An 18,386-nucleotide genomic window follows, 5' to 3' on the forward strand; every position below is an offset into this window, starting at 1 on the left:
GTACAATTACCTCCACAAAACTCGACATCTCATCCTCGTTTCTAGATTTTACAGCCTACAGTTGAGCGCAAGTAGAGCCACATAGGCATGCAAGCAAGATGGGAGGAGCACTTTGCCTGGAAACAATGAGCTGCTTTCTAATTTATTTCATGCTGCACACTGCTTGGGCGCTCTACGCAAGGGTGACGTATACTGTACATACATGCGTAATTGACCATTACCTACTTTACATTCATATATCCCAGGAAGTCCTCATACCACTTGGCGCAGTGGTGGGGCGGTTAAACGATGCTCCACTGCCCGGGGAATTGGTTCTTTCAAATACAGCCACAATTGAGGCTTGTGAGCCTCAGGTTGCTCTTCTCAAGCAACCTTTCACGCCCAATCATTAATTTGACTGCTACCTGACACAGTAAGCAGGATGTAATGAAGTGGCAAGATCACGAAACCTAGGTGACAGGTGGGCCATTTACTTTTCTTGAACCGCCGACGACGCCCAGGTTCCCACTGAATGGGACATTTAACGTTATCTCATTAAGCGACAGATCGGGTTCTGCTGGAGGAGATCTCGGAGCCAACCTCGTGTTCTCTAACTCTAAGCTTGTGGCCGGGATTCGGTATGCAGCCACCTCAAGCATGTCGCAAGTAGGCGACAACTGAGTCCTCCAGTACAGCGGTCCATCAGACCCGTTTAGATCTTCATCTGTGGATTGAAGATCTGTGGTGTCCGCACAGGCATCACTAACAGATAGCATGAAAATGCAGCTTGGTTCGCACCTAATCTTCGTCATATTAACGATGAGACAAAACATTTCTAGAATCAAGCAGTCAAGACCGATCTCCTGATCGTCTAGCCGGTGACACGAACAGAATAACTTATGATGGTTCCGACGTAATCTTCATGGAACTGGCTCCTTTTTATCTTTCGGTGCGTGAATAAGATGGCCCGGCCGAAACTGAGCAGCTGTTTTAATCAAAATTACCGTGGACAATTGAGGAACTTACGTGCCAGTAAAGTGAAAGCTTTGAAATTCTATAACAATTTCATTTAATTTATATTGCAATTGCATTCCAGTTCTCTTCTAATCACATTCTCTTTTTTTGTAGTCAGTCGTGCTGTAAGTACTAGTGCTGACTATTACTGGTCAACATTTCGTGTCTTCCCACCTTTAATGACGTCACATCGATTCTACAATTAGTGAGTTTGTAATGCCGCCAAATTATAGGCGACGCCGGTTTTTAGTGTTGATGAGCCGCCTAATGCTTCCGAATCAAAAAATGCGCGAGTTTTAACGTATCGAAGCGACACATTGGCTTTGCGAAACGCCGTACAGGACGTATGCAGAACACTTTATTCAATCTACGTTCTTCTATATGCCGTAAGGCTGCGCAGCACATGAATGCCTTTTGCCTTTCGCCTTCATAGAAACGCTGCCACCGCGGTCGGAGTTGAACCCGTGTCTTAAATCTTAACCCTAGCGCGCCAACCACTGCAACAGGGCAGCTTTTTTTTTTTAAGCGAATAGAGTGTTGATGATTCTGAGAAAACTCCTCAAACCTATTTCCTTCTCCAGGTGAGAATAAGCAACACTGACAGCTACAACGCGTCCTACATCATGCGCAGTGTGTCCGCCTCCATTGCCCTACGCTAATGGTCGCCAATAACGCGTCTGGTAATCCTATTACAAATCATTTGAGGCAGTTGGCGACGGTTCCAGCCACTGCAGCGCCACCACTGGCAGCCGTCAGCAGCTTTGAAAGTGCGACCATATGCGCTGAAGACGTGTGGACCCGTAGCATGTGCCCTGCGTGGAAAATGCGTATGTTGCGGACCTTTAGCCTTAGCTTGCATTGCCCTTGTCCTTGACATGCTGAGGCACGCGGCTACTAAGAATTCAAGCAGTGAAGAAGAAGCCCACGTGAGGCGCGTTCTTCTGCGAACGATGCGCACGCGCCTCGCGCTTGCGCAGAAGAAGAAAGACACCGAACTTTGCGGACGCCCGATGGCCTCGAAGAAGGAACGCGGCTCACCCAGCGAGACCTCCGAGGCCTCCCTCGCGGAGAGCCCCTCCGTCAGCACCGCTGTGACGGCGCCTCCTGCAGGGGAGGTCGACAACCATCAGGGCTCCAGGAAAGCGCCGGTGGATGCGGCTGATTTGAAACTTGGCGGCAGTGCAGTGAACGCCACCGTGCGAGAAGGTCCAGGACCCACTCCTGCCAAAGGCCCCGTCCAGGGCGTCGAAGACACCGAAGGGCAGACAACGTCGGACGGGGAGAGTAGCGAAGAGAGCCTTCAACAGGATTCGCCGACTGGTGGTCAAGGTAAGTACGGCTCGATTCGAGACTCATAGCTTTCTTCAGTCTTGGAGGACTGGCTCTCCGGTTAGCAGGAAGAACAGGACGAACTGCATAAGAAACACTGCTCTCCCTGGTGACGTAAACGCCTTTCAAGAGATTTGCACGCAGATGTAACATGGACATGGAGCTCCAAACGTTTACCTTATCCTAACCTTATATCGCAGGTCCCGTGGCCTATAAAGCCTAGCATGCAGCTTAAAGAGCAGTACGCCATGAGCGGTTAGACGCAGTTTTGCCTAAAATGTCGTGTATATCAGGATTAAGTGCCGCATCTAAATACGGAGGAAGCTTGGCTTGAATTCTCCTTCCCTACCATTTATCGCATTTTCTCATGCTGTCCGTGGCGAGAAGGCACACTCCACGCACTTCAATTCTGCTCATGGCCTCTATTGACCCGTCGGGAACCGTCAGTGGCTGTTGTAACCTAATGGCGAGCCGAAGTGCACAGAACAAAAACTTGCCCAAGATGACCGCATTTCAACGCCCATGACTGTCATGGAGAGAAATAAAGTTGTGCGCCGGTAGAAACCAGTGCACCTAAGCACGCCATCAAAGGAGTCCATATGTGGGCATAAATGACTTCTTTGGTTGGGATCTCAGTGTTGCCACTCGCCGTAGGTATGTACAGTTAAGACGCCCCTTCCATGTAATGTGTTGTCATGCTTTGTCTAACGTAGGGCAATGGAAGCATTTCGGGCGCTACATAGTTACGACAGACACGGGTTGAGAAATGACAAAAAAGGACTAGTTACACGGTTAATCACACTCTACCAAATGAAGGTTTATTCCTGATTTGAGAAAAAATGAAAAATGGGGAGGACACTTGATCTACACCTTAAGGGTATGACGGGATAACTTTAATGGGTTAGCGCCCATGTAGGCAGAGTTGGTCATTCGCTACTTCGCTAGCAAGCGTCAGCCTCGGATCTGTCCTTACTTGCAAAGCATCGCACGCGTTCTCGTGCTTCGTTTGCCACTCGTAAAATCAGCTCTCTGACTGCGCGACGTATGAAATTCCGCTTGAAAGGACCGTCTTGTTAACCGCATCCACAAATCTTGTCTCATATCGCACGCCTCACCCTTCCTTTGGCTTAATCGTTGCGTTGATCTTCCGGCACAGGCCCTGGCGCTTATTCTGGGCTGACAACATGACATGCTCATTTAATTTGTTGACGATTCTAATGAACATATGTGAGATCCCATCAATGTGAGGCAGCGCAACGAACGGTCGCTTCTTTCCTACCTTGGTCGTTCCCTCGCTCCTTTGAGGACGCAGGCTAATCAGTTTTCGGCTGCACACACTGGAAGGCCCCTTAGGAATCCACATTTGCGCAGATTTACTATCTGCATGATTGAGGTCTCGCAGTCAGAAGCTCGCACCAGTTTTTCAAGCGCCTGTTTTGTGCACAAATTGTGAAGTGTGCGGCAGCTGGTCTGGGCACAGACACGAGACATTCCAATGTCATAGTCATGTATGAAGTCATCACAATGCGATCAATGTGCTTTTAGTTTCGCCGATGTTTGTCTCTCCGAAGCTTCTCTTCGTGACCTTGAGGTTAGCAACCTTGGTCTCACAAGCCCCAGCGGTGGCAGAACCTACCATCGCAGAAATGTTGGGAATCGCCTAACCGCTGCACCACTGCGCCACACGTGGTATGAGAACTCTCAGCGGTCTATGAATGTGAAGTAGAGGATTACTAATTCCTCATATATGGACATCGTCCCATTGACGCTTTCGCTTAAGTCTGATTTCACCGATCTTTGTCTGAACCCTGCTTGGTCTCAAAAACAGAGCCTCGAACTAAAGCCAAAGTGAAAACCGAAGTCAAGCAAATTCGCTTTTGGCCAAACACGCCCAATCGTCCGCCAATATTTGCCTTCCGAATCTACCACTGCTTATGTATGTGCTCTTATACCTTCTTTCTTTCTACTGAAGAATAATTCTCCACTTGGTAGTGTGCGCTTAAACGTGTGATATATGTGTTTTTCCAGTCGCTCCTTAACCTGTGTTTGTCGTAGCTTCGCAGCCCGCTCAAATGCTACCATTCGTGAATCAACCTGCTGCCCGAACACAAGCAATGCTAAGACAGATATCAAGTATCGTGGATGCCATGCAAACGCAGGTTCATCAGGAGATGAACGGAAGCGAGTTCAACCCCACACCGAACTCGACCTCCCGAAGACAGCGACCAATCCTGCCCCGTCAACGACCGAGCAACGACCCGACTCTTCTGAGCGGGCAGTTCCAAGACGATCCGCAAAGGACCACGACAACATCGTCAGCATTCTCGAAAATAATGCTCGCCCGACCGTTCTTGGAACCACGCGCCCTGGGCAGTCGCCACTTCCACCTGGAAATGATGGACGCAGTGTGAACGAAGGGGAAGCCCGGGGCATGCCGTCATCAAAGCGACTCGAATCATACCACACCGCGACGCCGCCTTCGGAGCAACGCAGGCCTGAATTGAAGGTTGGTGTTATCCGCTTGGTTGAGTTAGTGCACGAATGCAAAGTAGAGTTACAAAAGATAGCACAGTTAGACACAAAGAGCCTTCACACCCCAAGCGGCACAGGAAATCGGCCCAATATTGGAAATGTATGGCGTCACTGTGTTCCTTTGTAGGACCAGCGTTTGTCAATACGTTGCCAATATTGGGCCCATTACCTGTGCTGATTACGACGGTACCTTAGAAGGGGCATTAGCAAAACGATATTCAATGCCTAGTGTAAAAAAATGCGTTAAATGAGCTAAGAAAAACTGGTTCATGGGAGTAAAATATAGAACTTAACGCACCACCACAGACACCTACGTGTATTTATCTATTCATCTACGAAGAACATATCGATAGTTCTGCTTTGTAATCAAGAACGAACTCCCGAAAGAAAGTTCAGTTGGCATCTCTTCCTTCAGAAGCGGGCTTTTCTCTTCCTCAGTGTTCCTCTGATTAATGGTTAGGCTTTGTCTCTGTCTTTCTTAGTTGCCCATTGTCTCTCTTTTTTTGTGTTTAGAACTAAAGGAACGGCTCAAACTATTCTTCATCTTGTGTAAGAAAAAAAGCTTTGAGAATTTTAATCTATACGTACTATCGCGGACAAAAGTGGTATACTCCACGCGGCGGGAGCCGGAGAAACGGGAAAATGCGTTGCAACGCCATCTACAGACGGCATCTTTGATCCAGACAGCCAATGCGTGACCTTTATTATCAGCAGGCATGTAGCTTGGCTCGTTTCAATGTTTCATGCTTTAGCTCGCCAAAATGCTGCAGTTTTCCGTTGCTCCGGCTCCCGCCGCTTGGTGTATACCACTTCTGTCCCCGATAGTACCTTGCTGGAAAGCGGCGAAAGTATTTGCAAGGACTGGCTTTCTTAGAGCATATTTTTCTTGTTCTTTACTATTTTTTGCAGGTTTACAGAATATCGGTACCACGGTTTGCGGGAGAGAACAGATGCCTTGCAGGGATGGAATTCCAGCCAAGCGTTACGCGAATGTCAAAAGAATGCCGCCCTGCTTCGGGGACGCCGCCAGACTCGACTGCTGTTGAGGCTTCGGGTGCATCGAAAAGACCAATAAACTCCGGAGGTGGACCACAGCCTCAGAGTCGCGCTTCGCCCCGATCGGTCTCAGCGTCTTCGAGTTTTACCTCAATTGCAGCAGGTGTAAATCGGACGCTATCCATCTCAGAGCGCGACCAGCAGCTGCAAGAACTGCAACAGCCACCCGAACCTCCCGAACGTCTGGCCACCAGCTCAGGAAGGGAAGCGCTCAGTACGGATGCGCAACGGTTCCGCTCGTCTCCAACCTCATCCTCCCCAGAAAGTTCTCACCGTTGCTCCATTGAAGACAATACTCGCGAACGCGATGAGAACAAGAGGATTGGTCGGCCTTACGGCAGTCTGTCAGGCTCGCAGCATTCGTCCCGATCAGGCGTGGGCATTCGTGACGAGCCCGCAGTGTCGGAAGATGATAAAGCTTCTTACGTGAAAACGTCCTTATCCGGGAGGTCGTTGTCTTCCTCCTCAATACGGCGCCGTGAGACGCTCGAACCGAGCAGGGCGTCCGAGCTGAGTTACGGGACACACTCGCCTCGACGACCGTCACCGCCCATGTCTGTCGACTCACCCGAGTGGACAGACTGTCGTCGGCAACACCAGTCGCACAATTTCGGGCCCGCTTGGAAGAAGAACCCACGAAAGGTCGTGCCGTCCCATTCCGTTATCAGCGAGAGCCACAAGACACCCTCGCAGGCGTCCCCAATGTGGACCAGACCAGACTCGCCTCTTTACCAGGCTGGGCATCGGCAGAGCATCCATCCGGCGTGCGTGGAGGCATCGCGAAACGTGATGAGCCCGCCGCAGTTCGCGTCGACCACAACGCAGGGCTTCTCCGCCAACAAAGGCGTCAAGGTCTGGTGATCCGGCTGTCAACGCAAGCGGCGCAGATAACGGTCCAATACTGGAAACGTATTGGCAAATTCTGGTCCTACAAAGGACCAGAGTGAACGCATCCAATTCCAATATTGGGCCTATTACCTGTATTCCTTGAGAAATGATTACCGATAACTACCCAACGCACTGTTGGTTGCACCGTTAGCGTTTACTGGTGGCTAGCGTTTAGGTGGCTAGTTTACTTTCGCATGGCGTACTTATTTCATTTGTTTATTTGTATAATTATGGGAGCTGCTTTGAGGCCTTCATCACAGCTTACATGCAAACAACACAGTGGCGCCTGTATGCGCTATATTCGCACATATAGTGACATGAAGGTGGAGCTGCAATAATTTTTTTCGCATCATGGTGAAATAATATAGAAGTTCGACTTTCTTTCTACTGAGAAGCACAGTAAGGAACTAGAACGTTCTTGTAGAGCTGAGTGCGCGCAGGGTTTGCTCAAGAGTATTAGGACGCTGTAAATAAGACATTGACGTTCTGTATGAAAGGAAGCTGTTATTGAACCCTGACTGAAAACTGAATAAGCTTCTATTAGGGCTTCAGCCATGTGAAACCGCGTTATTTATGCTGGAATGCATTTAGCGGCTACAATCTCCACTCTTACTGTACGCTGACCTTTCATGGTCTGTCCGAAGCGATGCAGGTCCTATCTCTAATTTACCATGACAGGTTGCTGGGAGACCACACACCACTCTTGGCTCAGTGTGCAGCATTTATGCGATGCGCCACAGCCCTGCGATGGCAGCAACCAGCGTGACCAGACAGAGCTGAAATCGCTGAATGAAAGGTAGTAGATTCCACAGTATGCTTAAATGCGCCAACGTTGCCTTCCTTGTCATGTTGGCACCAGTGCGGTGGTTCCGACTCCGGAGCCTCAGGCTTGAAACTTAACGTTGACCTTTTATTATAGGGGTCGACGACACTAAAATAGAGCATGCATAGAAAGCTCGGAACCATTTCCAACACCCGTGAGCCGCGAGAATTATCGCAAATCTATAAAGGCAGTTAAAAAGCTAAGGGTACAGAAAAGCTCCTCGAGAGTGCCTACCCTATGTGAGCTCTAATCTCTGAGTACGAGTGTGAAAGAGTGTCAACACTTCGTCCGGTACCGGAAGCCCCTCTCAAAGCGCCAACGATGTCACCGCAGGCCTTCTTCAAGAACCAGCCCCCGGCAGCCAGCATCTTGTGCGTGGTGCTCCTGGTAGCTGCGCTCGTCCTGTCCCTCTTCCTGCTGGGGTTCTTCCGCCCCGAGGTCGGAACGCGTCACGGCACCCTTCGCGTGTGCCGCAGCGAGCCGTGCCGGGAATACGCACGCCGCCTGCGCGCTACGTTGAACACGTCGCTGAACCCGTGCGAGGGCTTCACCCGCTTCGTGTGCGACGGCTGGCGGCGCCGCAGTCAGCTCTCGGTGCGCGAGGAGGTCTTCCTGGGGGTGCTTCGCGAGCTGTCGTCCCTGCTGGGCTCGGTGCCCGTTCCGACCGCGGGCCAGAGTTCCCTGCAGAGGGCGGCCGCCTTCTACCGCAGCTGCGACGACGTGCTTCAGGGCAGGAGCGACGAGCTGCGAAAGGTGAGCTGCACGCGTTGACTTGGCCACTGGCTGCCATTGCCCGCGATATGCAGCCAACGGCGAGGTCCGGTGGCCAGCCATCCAACGGCCGGGTCGTTTCCCACAGAAGCTGGAAAGCCGTGGGTGTATCTGAGTGACCAGTGACGGAGGACGACACGGACGCGTAATGGCCATTTTAAAGTGGACAGCTTATGCAGCTATGTACTGCCATACAGACAGGTTGTAGTGGGATGGATATCCGCAGAAATGCAGGCCATTGGCTGCTCTTCTTTTACTAGTGGAATGTTCCGAATATGTCATGAGATGTTTAAAGAATTTCCTTTCGCCCTTTATGCAGAGTAGAGAGAGTTTTTTTTTTTGCTTATATTTGTCAATCAGTACTCTTTGCCCAAAATCCGAAGCTGCCTTCTCTGTGCCCAACCAGCACAGCTTATCGACCACTCTTGAAAATTTATTGGCACAGGTCGGTCCTATACAAAACCAAATAGAGTAAGCGCATCTGTTCCCAATATTGGGCTAATTATATGGTTTGGTTTGGTTTGGTTTACTGGGTTTAACGTCCCAAAGCGACTCAGGCTATGAGGGATGGCGTAGTGAAGAAGTCCGGAAATTTCGACCGCCTGGGGTACTTTAACGGGCACGGACATGGCAAAGTACACGGGCCTCTAGCATATCGCCTCTACCGAAATTCGAACGCCGCAGCCGGGTTGGAACTCGGGCCTTTCGTGTCAGCAGCCGAGCGCCATAACCCCTGAGCCACCGTCAATTATATGTGCTCCTTGGGAGGAGTCACTATAGCCTGACTCACTTCGGGACGTTACATCTCTTTTTTGAGCCACACAAGATTGGATATGCTACACCAGACCGCTCATTTGATATCTGTCGTTACCATCCGTGGAAGATGAAACCAAGCCAAACACCATTCGCAGTTTTCCAAAACACACTCCTGAGGGTTAACCTTCCCGTCTTCATGGTGATCACAGGTCAAAAGAGCGCTGCTGGACGCGGGCATTGTGTGGCCTCTCCTACCAAAAGACTCCAACACGGTGGACCTTCTTCGTACATGGTTGCACGCGTCCATCAGGCTGCACTGGAGCCCCCTTCTCCACGTTGTGCTGCAACGCGCCCCCAACGTCACCACGATCGTACTTGAGCCGCTGAGTGATTTTGAGCGCATTCTCCGAAAGCACAAAGCCTTGGAGGGCACTGAACATGAGGCGAAGGTCTACTTTGAGGAGCTCAGGTAAGCAATCGGTCGTGCGCGCGTCTTCTCCTTGTTTCCGACCATGGCCATCCCACGCGCCCGGCCTTAACATATGTTAACTTGTAAATAGATTACTGTATACAGTAGCTCTCTGCCCCTTATCCTCTCTGGCTCTCCCGTCACATCATTCATTTCATTTCTCTAGTCTGCTTGCTATCCCTCTATTTCCGCTGCGCCAGCTCAGGTGCTTCCCGTAGCGATGGCAGATGCCGTAGCAAGCAGAAATCTTATTCCTCCTCTAGTATTATTTTTTAAATAAGTCACTACTACCTGCCGCGGTGGCTCAGTGGCTAAGGCGCTCCTCTACTGTGCCGGAGAACCCGGGTTCGAACCCGACCGCGGCGGCTGCGTTTTGATGGAGACGAAACACAAAAGGCGCCCGCATGCTGTGCAATGTCAATGCACGTTAATGATCCCCAGGTGGTCGAAATTATCCCGCAGACCTCTACTGCAGCACCTTTCTTCTTTCACTCCTTCCTTTATCCCTTTCTTTACGGCGCGGTTCGCGTGTCCACCGAGATATGTGAGACAGTTACTTCCTGATTTCCTTTCAATAAAACTAATTTTCACTACTGCCACTACTACTCTAGAAACTGTTGTCAACGGAAGCACTTTTGGCGCGTCTGACGGTATCATTTTCACACCGCAGGCGGGAGTTTGGAGGGAACCGTGAATACGGGGACGGGGACAGGGACAACACCACCGTGAGCTTCGCGATCACCAAGAAGCTCACCAGAAGCCTCCTGGCTCCTCTGCGACGTGCCTTCGAGGACGCACATCATGTCTCCGCCGGCCTCGACGCAGCCTTCATGTTTGGAAAGGTGCCAGGACTGAACCGGCAGCGCTGGTTCCAGGAGCTCGAGCCGTACGTGGGAACCTCGGGACGCGACGTCGTCTTCGTGTCGGAGAAGCCAGGCTTCGTGCGCGAGTTCCTCGATCTGTGGGGGCGCTACGGAGAGGACCAGATGCACCTCGTCTTCTCCTGGTGCGTCGTGCAGACGGCGGCGCTGTTCGCTAACCAGAAGCTACTATTCAACTTCTACACCCGGTGAGGGGACGCGGAGTAGTCAAGGGCGATTCGATGGTTATCACGTTCATTCCAACTAAAACTAAAGCGGGACCGTCAGCTAGCTAAGCTCACGTATCCGTCGCAGCCTTTTTATGACAATAAACCGTGTTATGGAAGTTCATTCTGAATAGGTTGAGCTTGAAGTGGTCACCTTCGAATCGTGTCAGACTGTACCGCGTAATCTGGGGACCTATTTTAAGTGGCTTTGCGCGCTATACTGCAACTTATAGCCAGAAAAAAGGCAAGTTTTTCGTGGTCTGAGACAATGATTTCTGGAAAAATTGATCGAGTAAATGAGATTGAGGGAATTCTGGAATCAAGTCAAGTTTTGATTTCTGGAAAAATTGAGTCAATGACACTGATGTAATTCTGGAATCAAATCAAGTTTGTGCACGACCGTACATGATTCCGACATTAGTGATAAAAGGTCAGTCAGTTCAGCTTCACGGGGCTTTCTGTCCCTTAGAGATTTCTATACACAGACTTTGCAATAATAGCAAAAACGAAAGTGGCCATACACCATCTAACCGCGATAGGAATTTACTTTGGGTGTACTTATAATGCAACAAATCAATCAAAGGAATGCAATGCAAAAGAGATCTTTTAGTTGGCGTTAGGAATGACCGAACCAACATTATTAATAGTTATGATCTGTTGAGCTGAACAACGATGGTTATGCGAGCGATGGTATACTTAGTTTTCAAAATCGGTGGGCACACGTCGGACGAGTCTGATGTCATTGTCAGTCGTCGTATAGTTTTTATTGCATCGATGAAACAAAGTGATCAGTAAGAGCGATCAGATATCTGATCCGACAATTCTTCGCGACGAAGCGGCAACAGCGGAGACGGGAGCAGTGGGTGATTGTTATGCTACGAGGAGGGAAAAATTAAGGAAAAAATGGTTGAAAAACGAGTGTGGCATTTTACACCCTGGCGAACATTGTTATAGCAAGCTTGCAGTTCAAGGTGTTTCCTGTTTGTTAAATTACTTTATGATTACAAAACTGTAATTGTACTGTTCAAAACTGAGTATTTTCAACACACTTGGACATGCAAAAATACTGTGATGTGTTGTCTTCGGAAATTGTAGACACGTCATGTCAGTATAACACGCTCACCAAAGCTTCTCAACACAGTGCTTCACAGCCAGAGCCAGAGAGGGATTCACAGGGGTAGAAAAGTGCTATCGTACATACAGCGCGTTTAGAAACCAGCTTAAATCGTCAATAATATATTTATGTAAGTTTACGAAATGTTATCATTTTTTGCCTGCTTTTCTGTGCAGTCCAGTGTGCCTTCACGAAATCTTTAAACTTTTCACTCGAAGTGCTTGGCGCGGAGCGTGTCAGCCCGGACACTGACGCGCCCGTGCGAACCTTCCTGACTAGACTTCGGTGTCCTCTAGAACAAAATGACAAACTTAGATTCACACTAATGACTATGTAGAGAAGATGATATTCTTGACGGCACGAAATGAACAACCATCATCATAATCATCAGTCTAACTACTCCCACTGCAAGGCAAAGGCCTCTCCCATGTCTCTCTAACTAACCCCGTCCTTTGGCAGTTGCGACCACCATATCCCCGCAAACTTCTCAATCTCATCTGCCCACCTAACTTTCAGCCGCCCCCTGCTAGGCTTGCCTTCTCTTGGAATCCATTCCTTTACCCTTGGGGACCAGCGGTTATCTTGCCCTCTCATTGCATGCCCTGCCCAAGAACTTCATGCCGCTAGGTCTGAGGCCTTCCGCTTGCCTCTATTTTCATGTTTTGTTAAATTTAGTAGACCACCTCTATATTTCGGTGTGATCTTCGCGCAGGGAACTGAGAGCCGAACTGTACCACGGCGCAATGTGCCTTAGCAAGGCGTACCTGCTGAGCGGCAGCGAGATCTTCCGCGATTACTACGACCAGGTCTTATCCGGCCAGGCCAAGCACTACGCGCAGGATCTGGTCGCCGACATCCGCGGGACCTTTGCTACCCGTCTCGAGCAGTGGCCACATTCGGACGCACACCGCAAGGTCGTCAAGGACTGGAACAGCACTGACGTCGTCCTTGGCTACTTCGACCCGCGCTCCGACCAGCGGTGGCTCGAGGTTGGACGAGAAACAGTTGAAAAGCGTTTATTACCTTTAAGCGTTTTCAAGCTAATGGTATAGGTTCAGTGAACCTCCGGGAGTACGTTGTAAAGATTGACGTTGGATTCTAACCAAGAGAAGCCGAGAATGCTTGTGCAGAGTAGCGATAATTAGCATGGCCATTTTTTCTGGAGATTATGTTTTCTGATTTCAGTTTTTTAGTAACGACTCATAATCAGCCTTTCATTGCTTGAATGTGCCCGCTCTCGCCTTTAGGTGCAGCATACCTCCATATGTTAGTGTGGCAGGCGGATACTTTTTTAAACCCCCTAGCGGACTTGGACGTACCAGGCTCGTCACATGCCGACCGTCATTTGTGAATCATGACGAGTCCAGCTTGTCGCGTTTTTTTTCTGGCACTCTGTATCCGGTTAAAGGCGAGTACAAAGAACCTTTTGGTTTTCCGACAGAGGGCAGCACAATTAATAAATGGCCATTTTGGTAGCACTTTCAAAAAACTCTGTTAGGGGGTGAAAGGATGTTTTACAGGAATAATTTACGCTAGCGTGCAAAGGCTACCCCCACCTTAACCTGCCTTCAAAGACTTCTGGTTTTACTCCAATACTGCGGTGTCACTAGTACACCCCCAGTTGTGATCTTCCTTCCCTCTCTTGGTGTTTCTGAGAGAGGAAAAATCTTGATGATGGTAATAGTATGCAGAATGTCTTTCAGGTTCGAACCTGCTCGACCATATTACTCGAAGACAACTTCGGGAGAGGTTAACCGTTTATTTACAAACAGAATGGAAGAACAAGAAGAAAACTATTTACAGAGAAAGACCTGACGAAACCAGCCCCCGGTTCACCGGTTCACCCTATGCCCCAGCTCTCTGTGGGGACAACAACCACTTGGGTAATTTCTAAACGGAGTGTCTAGCGTTCCGTCCAGACGGAACATTTGCTGCTGCTGCAGTTCCGTCCAGACGGAATATTTACTGCAGCTAGAGTTCCGTCCATACAATAGACAGTTTTAGTTTCACGTACACAGAAGCTTCACGTAAGTAGAGCGCTTACGGGTCATCAGTGCGCATGCGCAGAACGTGAAGTGTCTGTGTGGGTCACACGGACGTACAGCCTTTGTCAAAAGTTTAGAGCCCAGGGGGTTTGCTTCTGGGCCACATTGCTTTGCTCGTAATGTGTCCTCAGCGTCCCAAATCTCCTGAAGGTAAGAAGATTTTTGGTCCTGCTCCCTCCGATGCGTAGGACTTCCACAAGTGCTGCAGGAGAGCCACAGTAGTGCTTAGAAGCAAACCCCCTGGGCTCTAAACTTTTGACAAAGGCTGTACGTGAGATTCGGATCTTTGCGTTGCGGTCGTCACGTTGCTTGCGTACGTGGCGTTGGCAAGATGGCGGCGCCCTGCCCGCCCGCTTCACGATAACAGCTTCGTCGCTAATCCCACGACGTGGTATCGTGCTGTAAGCTGCTGTATTTGCCTTCAGTTGGTCCATTCTTGCTCTCGCATGACGTTTTAGGTGAGAACTAGCTTTTGTTTTCCAGATAGAAATCCGTTTCAGCAGCTTCTAAGCCTGACGGAGAAGGGTTTGTGGTCGTCATAGCAACGAGTGTGCCGACGGTCTCGCGAGACCACGCGAAGCTCAAAACCTAGCGGGATATCGCGAGACCCTCGGCACAGTCAGCGGGAATGCAAAACGGTGCACGTTTTGGCTCCATACGGAGACGTCGTCAACATGAGTGGGACACCAGCGCGCCTTCGCTTCTCGAAAAGCGATGATTTAAATATGATGCGGGGCGTGAAAGAATGCAATCCCTTTGAAGATAACATGCAACATACAGTTCGGTGGAATAAAATCGCTCAAAGTTTGTCAGAAGATAGGGGGAAAGTGTTTGCCGCCCGCACTGCGGCTTGGCCTGGCTGCGCTCCAAGCAGCTCGACTAGGCAAAATTAGTTTTATTTGTACTAGATGGCGCGGCTCCACATGATAGCGCATTTTTAGGTTCTACGGCAAATCTACACAGTTTGCGTCCCGTACGCAAACTGTACAAAGCGACACGAGCGTACGCTACGTAGACTGCTCACGTTTACGTGCGTGAAGGTTCTACGTACGTAAAACTAAAACTGTCTAATGTCCGTACGGCCCATACTATTCAAAATCGGCGATTTCTACCCACATAAAGCATTTCTTTGCGTCTGGAATAACCAGTTGACCAAGCTGTATCCAGATGTTCTCTCTACGCATGTATACGGCACCAAAATATCTGTCCGCGTACTGCGTTTAGTTACATCCTCGAAGGTATAACTTCCGTGCATGCATGCAGGATCGGGAAAATGACACTGTTAGAAGCAGAGTGCAGAAACTCTTCGCGAAGTGATGTGAAGCCCTGTCGCTATTTGAGCTGCAAGATGACGTAGCGCGAAGAAGACTAAGACGTACACAAACGGTCAACAAGCATCATGCGAACGCTCCAACAAACGCAAGCCAAAACTCGATCTATTGCCATTGCTCACTGACTGCTTGGAAAATAAAATGATGCAGCAGAATATCCTGTCACACATTAGGCGGAACAGGATTGCCACTTTTTTAAATGGACATGCAAAAGTATGCAAGCAAACTGGTTTCACAATCCCTAACGCCAGCTTCAATTCCGTCTTGACATAACTCTTGTGGCAGATAATGCTGGACAGAACTGTATGGTGTCAGATACAGTTCCGTCTGGACGGAACCCCATCGCTACATGCAGTTCCGTCTGGACGGAACTTTGGCGCAAGTTGTAGTTCCGTCTAGACGGAACTCTAGCGTAAATTGTAGTTCCGTCTGGACGGAACTCTAGCCACAGCCATTTCTAAAACAGTCGTTGAATCAAAGCTTGGGAAAAGGACGACACAGCAAATCAAACACATGGAAAAAAAATCGTCTTCTCCATCCAGTACTACACAATTAATGCCACTCTCCGCTAGCTCGACAAACACACTCGCTTTGCCACGCTTCGGAGCATTTACAGACTCGTAAGAGACAACCATAGTATATACATAAGTTCGTCTCCATACGGAATCGTTGTAGCGGCCCGACTAGATAGTCTAGTACCGCTGGCTTCCAATGTGAGGTACTTGTGGAGAAGTATAATATGATGCCTCGCGTTGTCAAATAAGGGCGGCGTTGTCGCTTCCAACAACGGCGCCTGGAGAGGAACGTTCACAGGTCTACTTTCGAATCTTCCTCTTTACTTTCTGACCCTGAAACTCCTTTAGCCCAAAAGTCTGACTTATTCCATGTTTCTCGTAAATGAGGTCCCATTCCACGTTCCTCTGTGCGACAGGAAGGAAACGGAGTGCCAGTAAAGCTAAGGGAACATAATCGATGGTCCCTTAGGGCCTGGTGGCGTATAGATAGGCAATTAGAGCACGGGGAGACAAGGAAGCAGGTGGGCGTATGAGATTAGTAATTTTCTGGTATAAACAGGCCGGCAATGGACGTACTGTCTAATGACTATTATTCCTCTTCATGTTCCTTCAAACACTGCTTAGAATATTTTTCTCGCCTTCGAGAACTATTTCTGAACTAATACCAACATCGCGCCCATTCCATTACCGCCATCCAGCCGAAGCCAACCGAGCGCAGCTTTCCTGACATGAACGCTTCGCTCGTGGACAACTGGCAGGCGGTCAACCTGGACCATGTGAACGCAAACGACCGCACGGCCTCGGCGCAAATCGAGTTCGCCGAGTGGTTCGCACTTCTTCCCGGCCGCGACGTTGCGCTATTGCCGTACGCGTTCTCCTTTCCCTGGGTTGACGAGAGCGCCACGCCAGCCATGAATCACGGAGGCCTCGGATACCGTGCCGCCTCGGCGCTCAGCCAACTGTTCACCGACAGGTATCCGTCTTTGAAGCAATGAAACTTCGGTTGGGGCTAGTTGGTGCATGGCATCCTTATGGTGAATGATTAGTGCAAACTCTAGACCAACCATGAAGAAGCGAGAAACGCAAGTAAAGCTGCTACCTGTCCTTGTGTTCCTCTCTTCTTTCTGGTTTTGACTAGTTTTTGCGCTCATCGTTCACGTTAAGAATGTCTTTGAAGCAACTCTGCAGAAAAGCGTGCTCAGCATGATTCGCGAATTGAAAGCTCGCGCTGCTGCGAACTATACTTGAAAGGCTGTGCACTAAAAGGATGTTCACAGGGCAAAGGACAGAGACGACAGGAAAGAAGCGCAACTTTCAACTTTAAGCCTGGCTTCTTTTGTCGTCATTAAAGTTGAAAGTTGCGCTTCTTTCCTGTCGTCTCTATCCTTTTTCCTTTGAACGTCTACTAGCGCACAGTCTTTCAAATATGAATATGTACCAACTAGCCCGTCCAAAAGCCTTACTTTTGAACTATGGTTGGTTGGTTTATGGGGTTTAACGTCCCAAAGCGACTAAGGCTATGAGAGACGCCGTAGTGGAGGGCTCCGGAACTTTCGACCACCTGGGGTTCTCTAACGTGCACTGACATCGCACAGTACACGGGCCTCGAATTTCTCCTCCAAAGAAATTCAACCGCCGCGGCCGGGATCGAACCCGCGTCTTTCGGGACAGCAGCCGAGGACCATAGCCACTGAGCCACCGCGGCGGCACTTTTGAACTATACATACAAGTTTCATATGCCTTTCGACCACGACCTTCACGTTGTGAGGCCAAAATGTGGCCCTTTCATACAGCTGGTATTTGGGTATTGTGCTTAAGTAGCTAGTCATGTTCAAAGGGCCTGGCCTTAAGGTTGCTCTCATCGAAGTGTAAAGAAACAGTCCATGCATGAGAACTCTTCACCACAGCCCAGCATGTCTGCTCTACGCCTGACATGCTATCACTCAGTTTCTTCCCTACATGCGCTCCCGACGCATCATTTCTTCGCAGCTACATCGCTTCGCCTGAAGCCTTGGCCTCCATCCAGAGGGCGCTGGAGTGCGCCGCGAACGGGAGCAGTGCACGCGGCGACGACAGCGCCGTGCTGCGGCAGCTTGAGGCCGCTCTGGCCCTCGAGGTGTCGCTGCAAGCGTACCTACGACACAGCGCCGCCTTGGAGAGCTACGACGAACTTCTCGAAGGGTTCGAGGGCTACGGTGGCGCCGCGCTGTTGTTCATCGCGGCGTGCTACTCAGCCTGCCTGGGCAGCGAGAACATGTCGCCTTCGGCCGGCGGCTACGAGTGCGACGACATTTTCCGAAACGTCGAAGGGTTCTTCGACGCTTTCAGCTGCGCGCCCGGCAGCGTAATGAACCCTTCCGTCAAGTGTGGCATCTTGATGTGAAATCATGCGTATCGCTGCATATTTCACCTGACTCACTCCGCTTCTTTAAAAAAGTGACCAATAGGATGAATTTTAAGTGCCCATTTCCTACTTCGGATTCATGATATTTGCGAGTTATACTGCACAAAACTCCGTAACGCATTCTTTGTTTGAAAACTGTACAGTAGGCATGAAAGAGCCCGAGCACTGAAGTTTTCTTTACTACGTTGGTACGGTTAATAGTTTGTTTTTTATTGCACCACATCGCATCTTTTTTGTATCATTGCTTCTACAAACTTCAAGTTCCTATAGTTT

General features: G+C 49.7%; 1 protein-coding gene across 1 annotated transcript; it reads left to right on the top strand.

Annotated features, from left to right (window-relative positions):
* The first annotated feature begins 1,943 nt into the window (after window positions 1–1,943).
* LOC149366474 (uncharacterized) lies at window positions 1,944–18,092 on the top strand. Its single transcript, XM_089570973.1, has 9 exons — window positions 1,944–2,322; window positions 4,482–4,828; window positions 5,764–6,762; window positions 7,955–8,374; window positions 9,358–9,617; window positions 10,288–10,686; window positions 12,531–12,807; window positions 16,408–16,682; window positions 17,699–18,092. The coding sequence occupies exons 1-9, from the start codon at window positions 1,944–1,946 to the stop codon at window positions 18,090–18,092; spliced, it is 3,750 nt and encodes a 1,249-aa protein (XP_089427099.1).
* Window positions 18,093–18,386: the final 294 nt, after the last annotated feature.

The sequence above is a fragment of the Amblyomma mixtum genome, chromosome 1 (genome assembly GCF_055824585.1).
Source record: "Amblyomma mixtum isolate Tamu chromosome 1, ASM5582458v1, whole genome shotgun sequence".
NCBI lineage: Eukaryota > Metazoa > Arthropoda > Arachnida > Ixodida > Ixodidae > Amblyomma > Amblyomma mixtum.

What these genes read in the sequence shown, in the direction of transcription:
- LOC149366474 (XM_089570973.1), top strand. Translation starts at nt 1,944, where the DNA reads ATGCGCACGCGCCTCGCGCTTGCGCAGAAGAAGAAAGACACCGAACTT. An exon ending in TTCGCCGACTGGTGGTCAAG is followed by an intron (nt 2,323 to 4,481) that starts GTAAGTACGGCT and finishes ATGCAAACGCAG; the next exon opens with GTTCATCAGGAGATGAACGG. An exon ending in GGAGCGACGAGCTGCGAAAG is followed by an intron (nt 8,375 to 9,357) that starts GTGAGCTGCACG and finishes TGGTGATCACAG; the next exon opens with GTCAAAAGAGCGCTGCTGGA.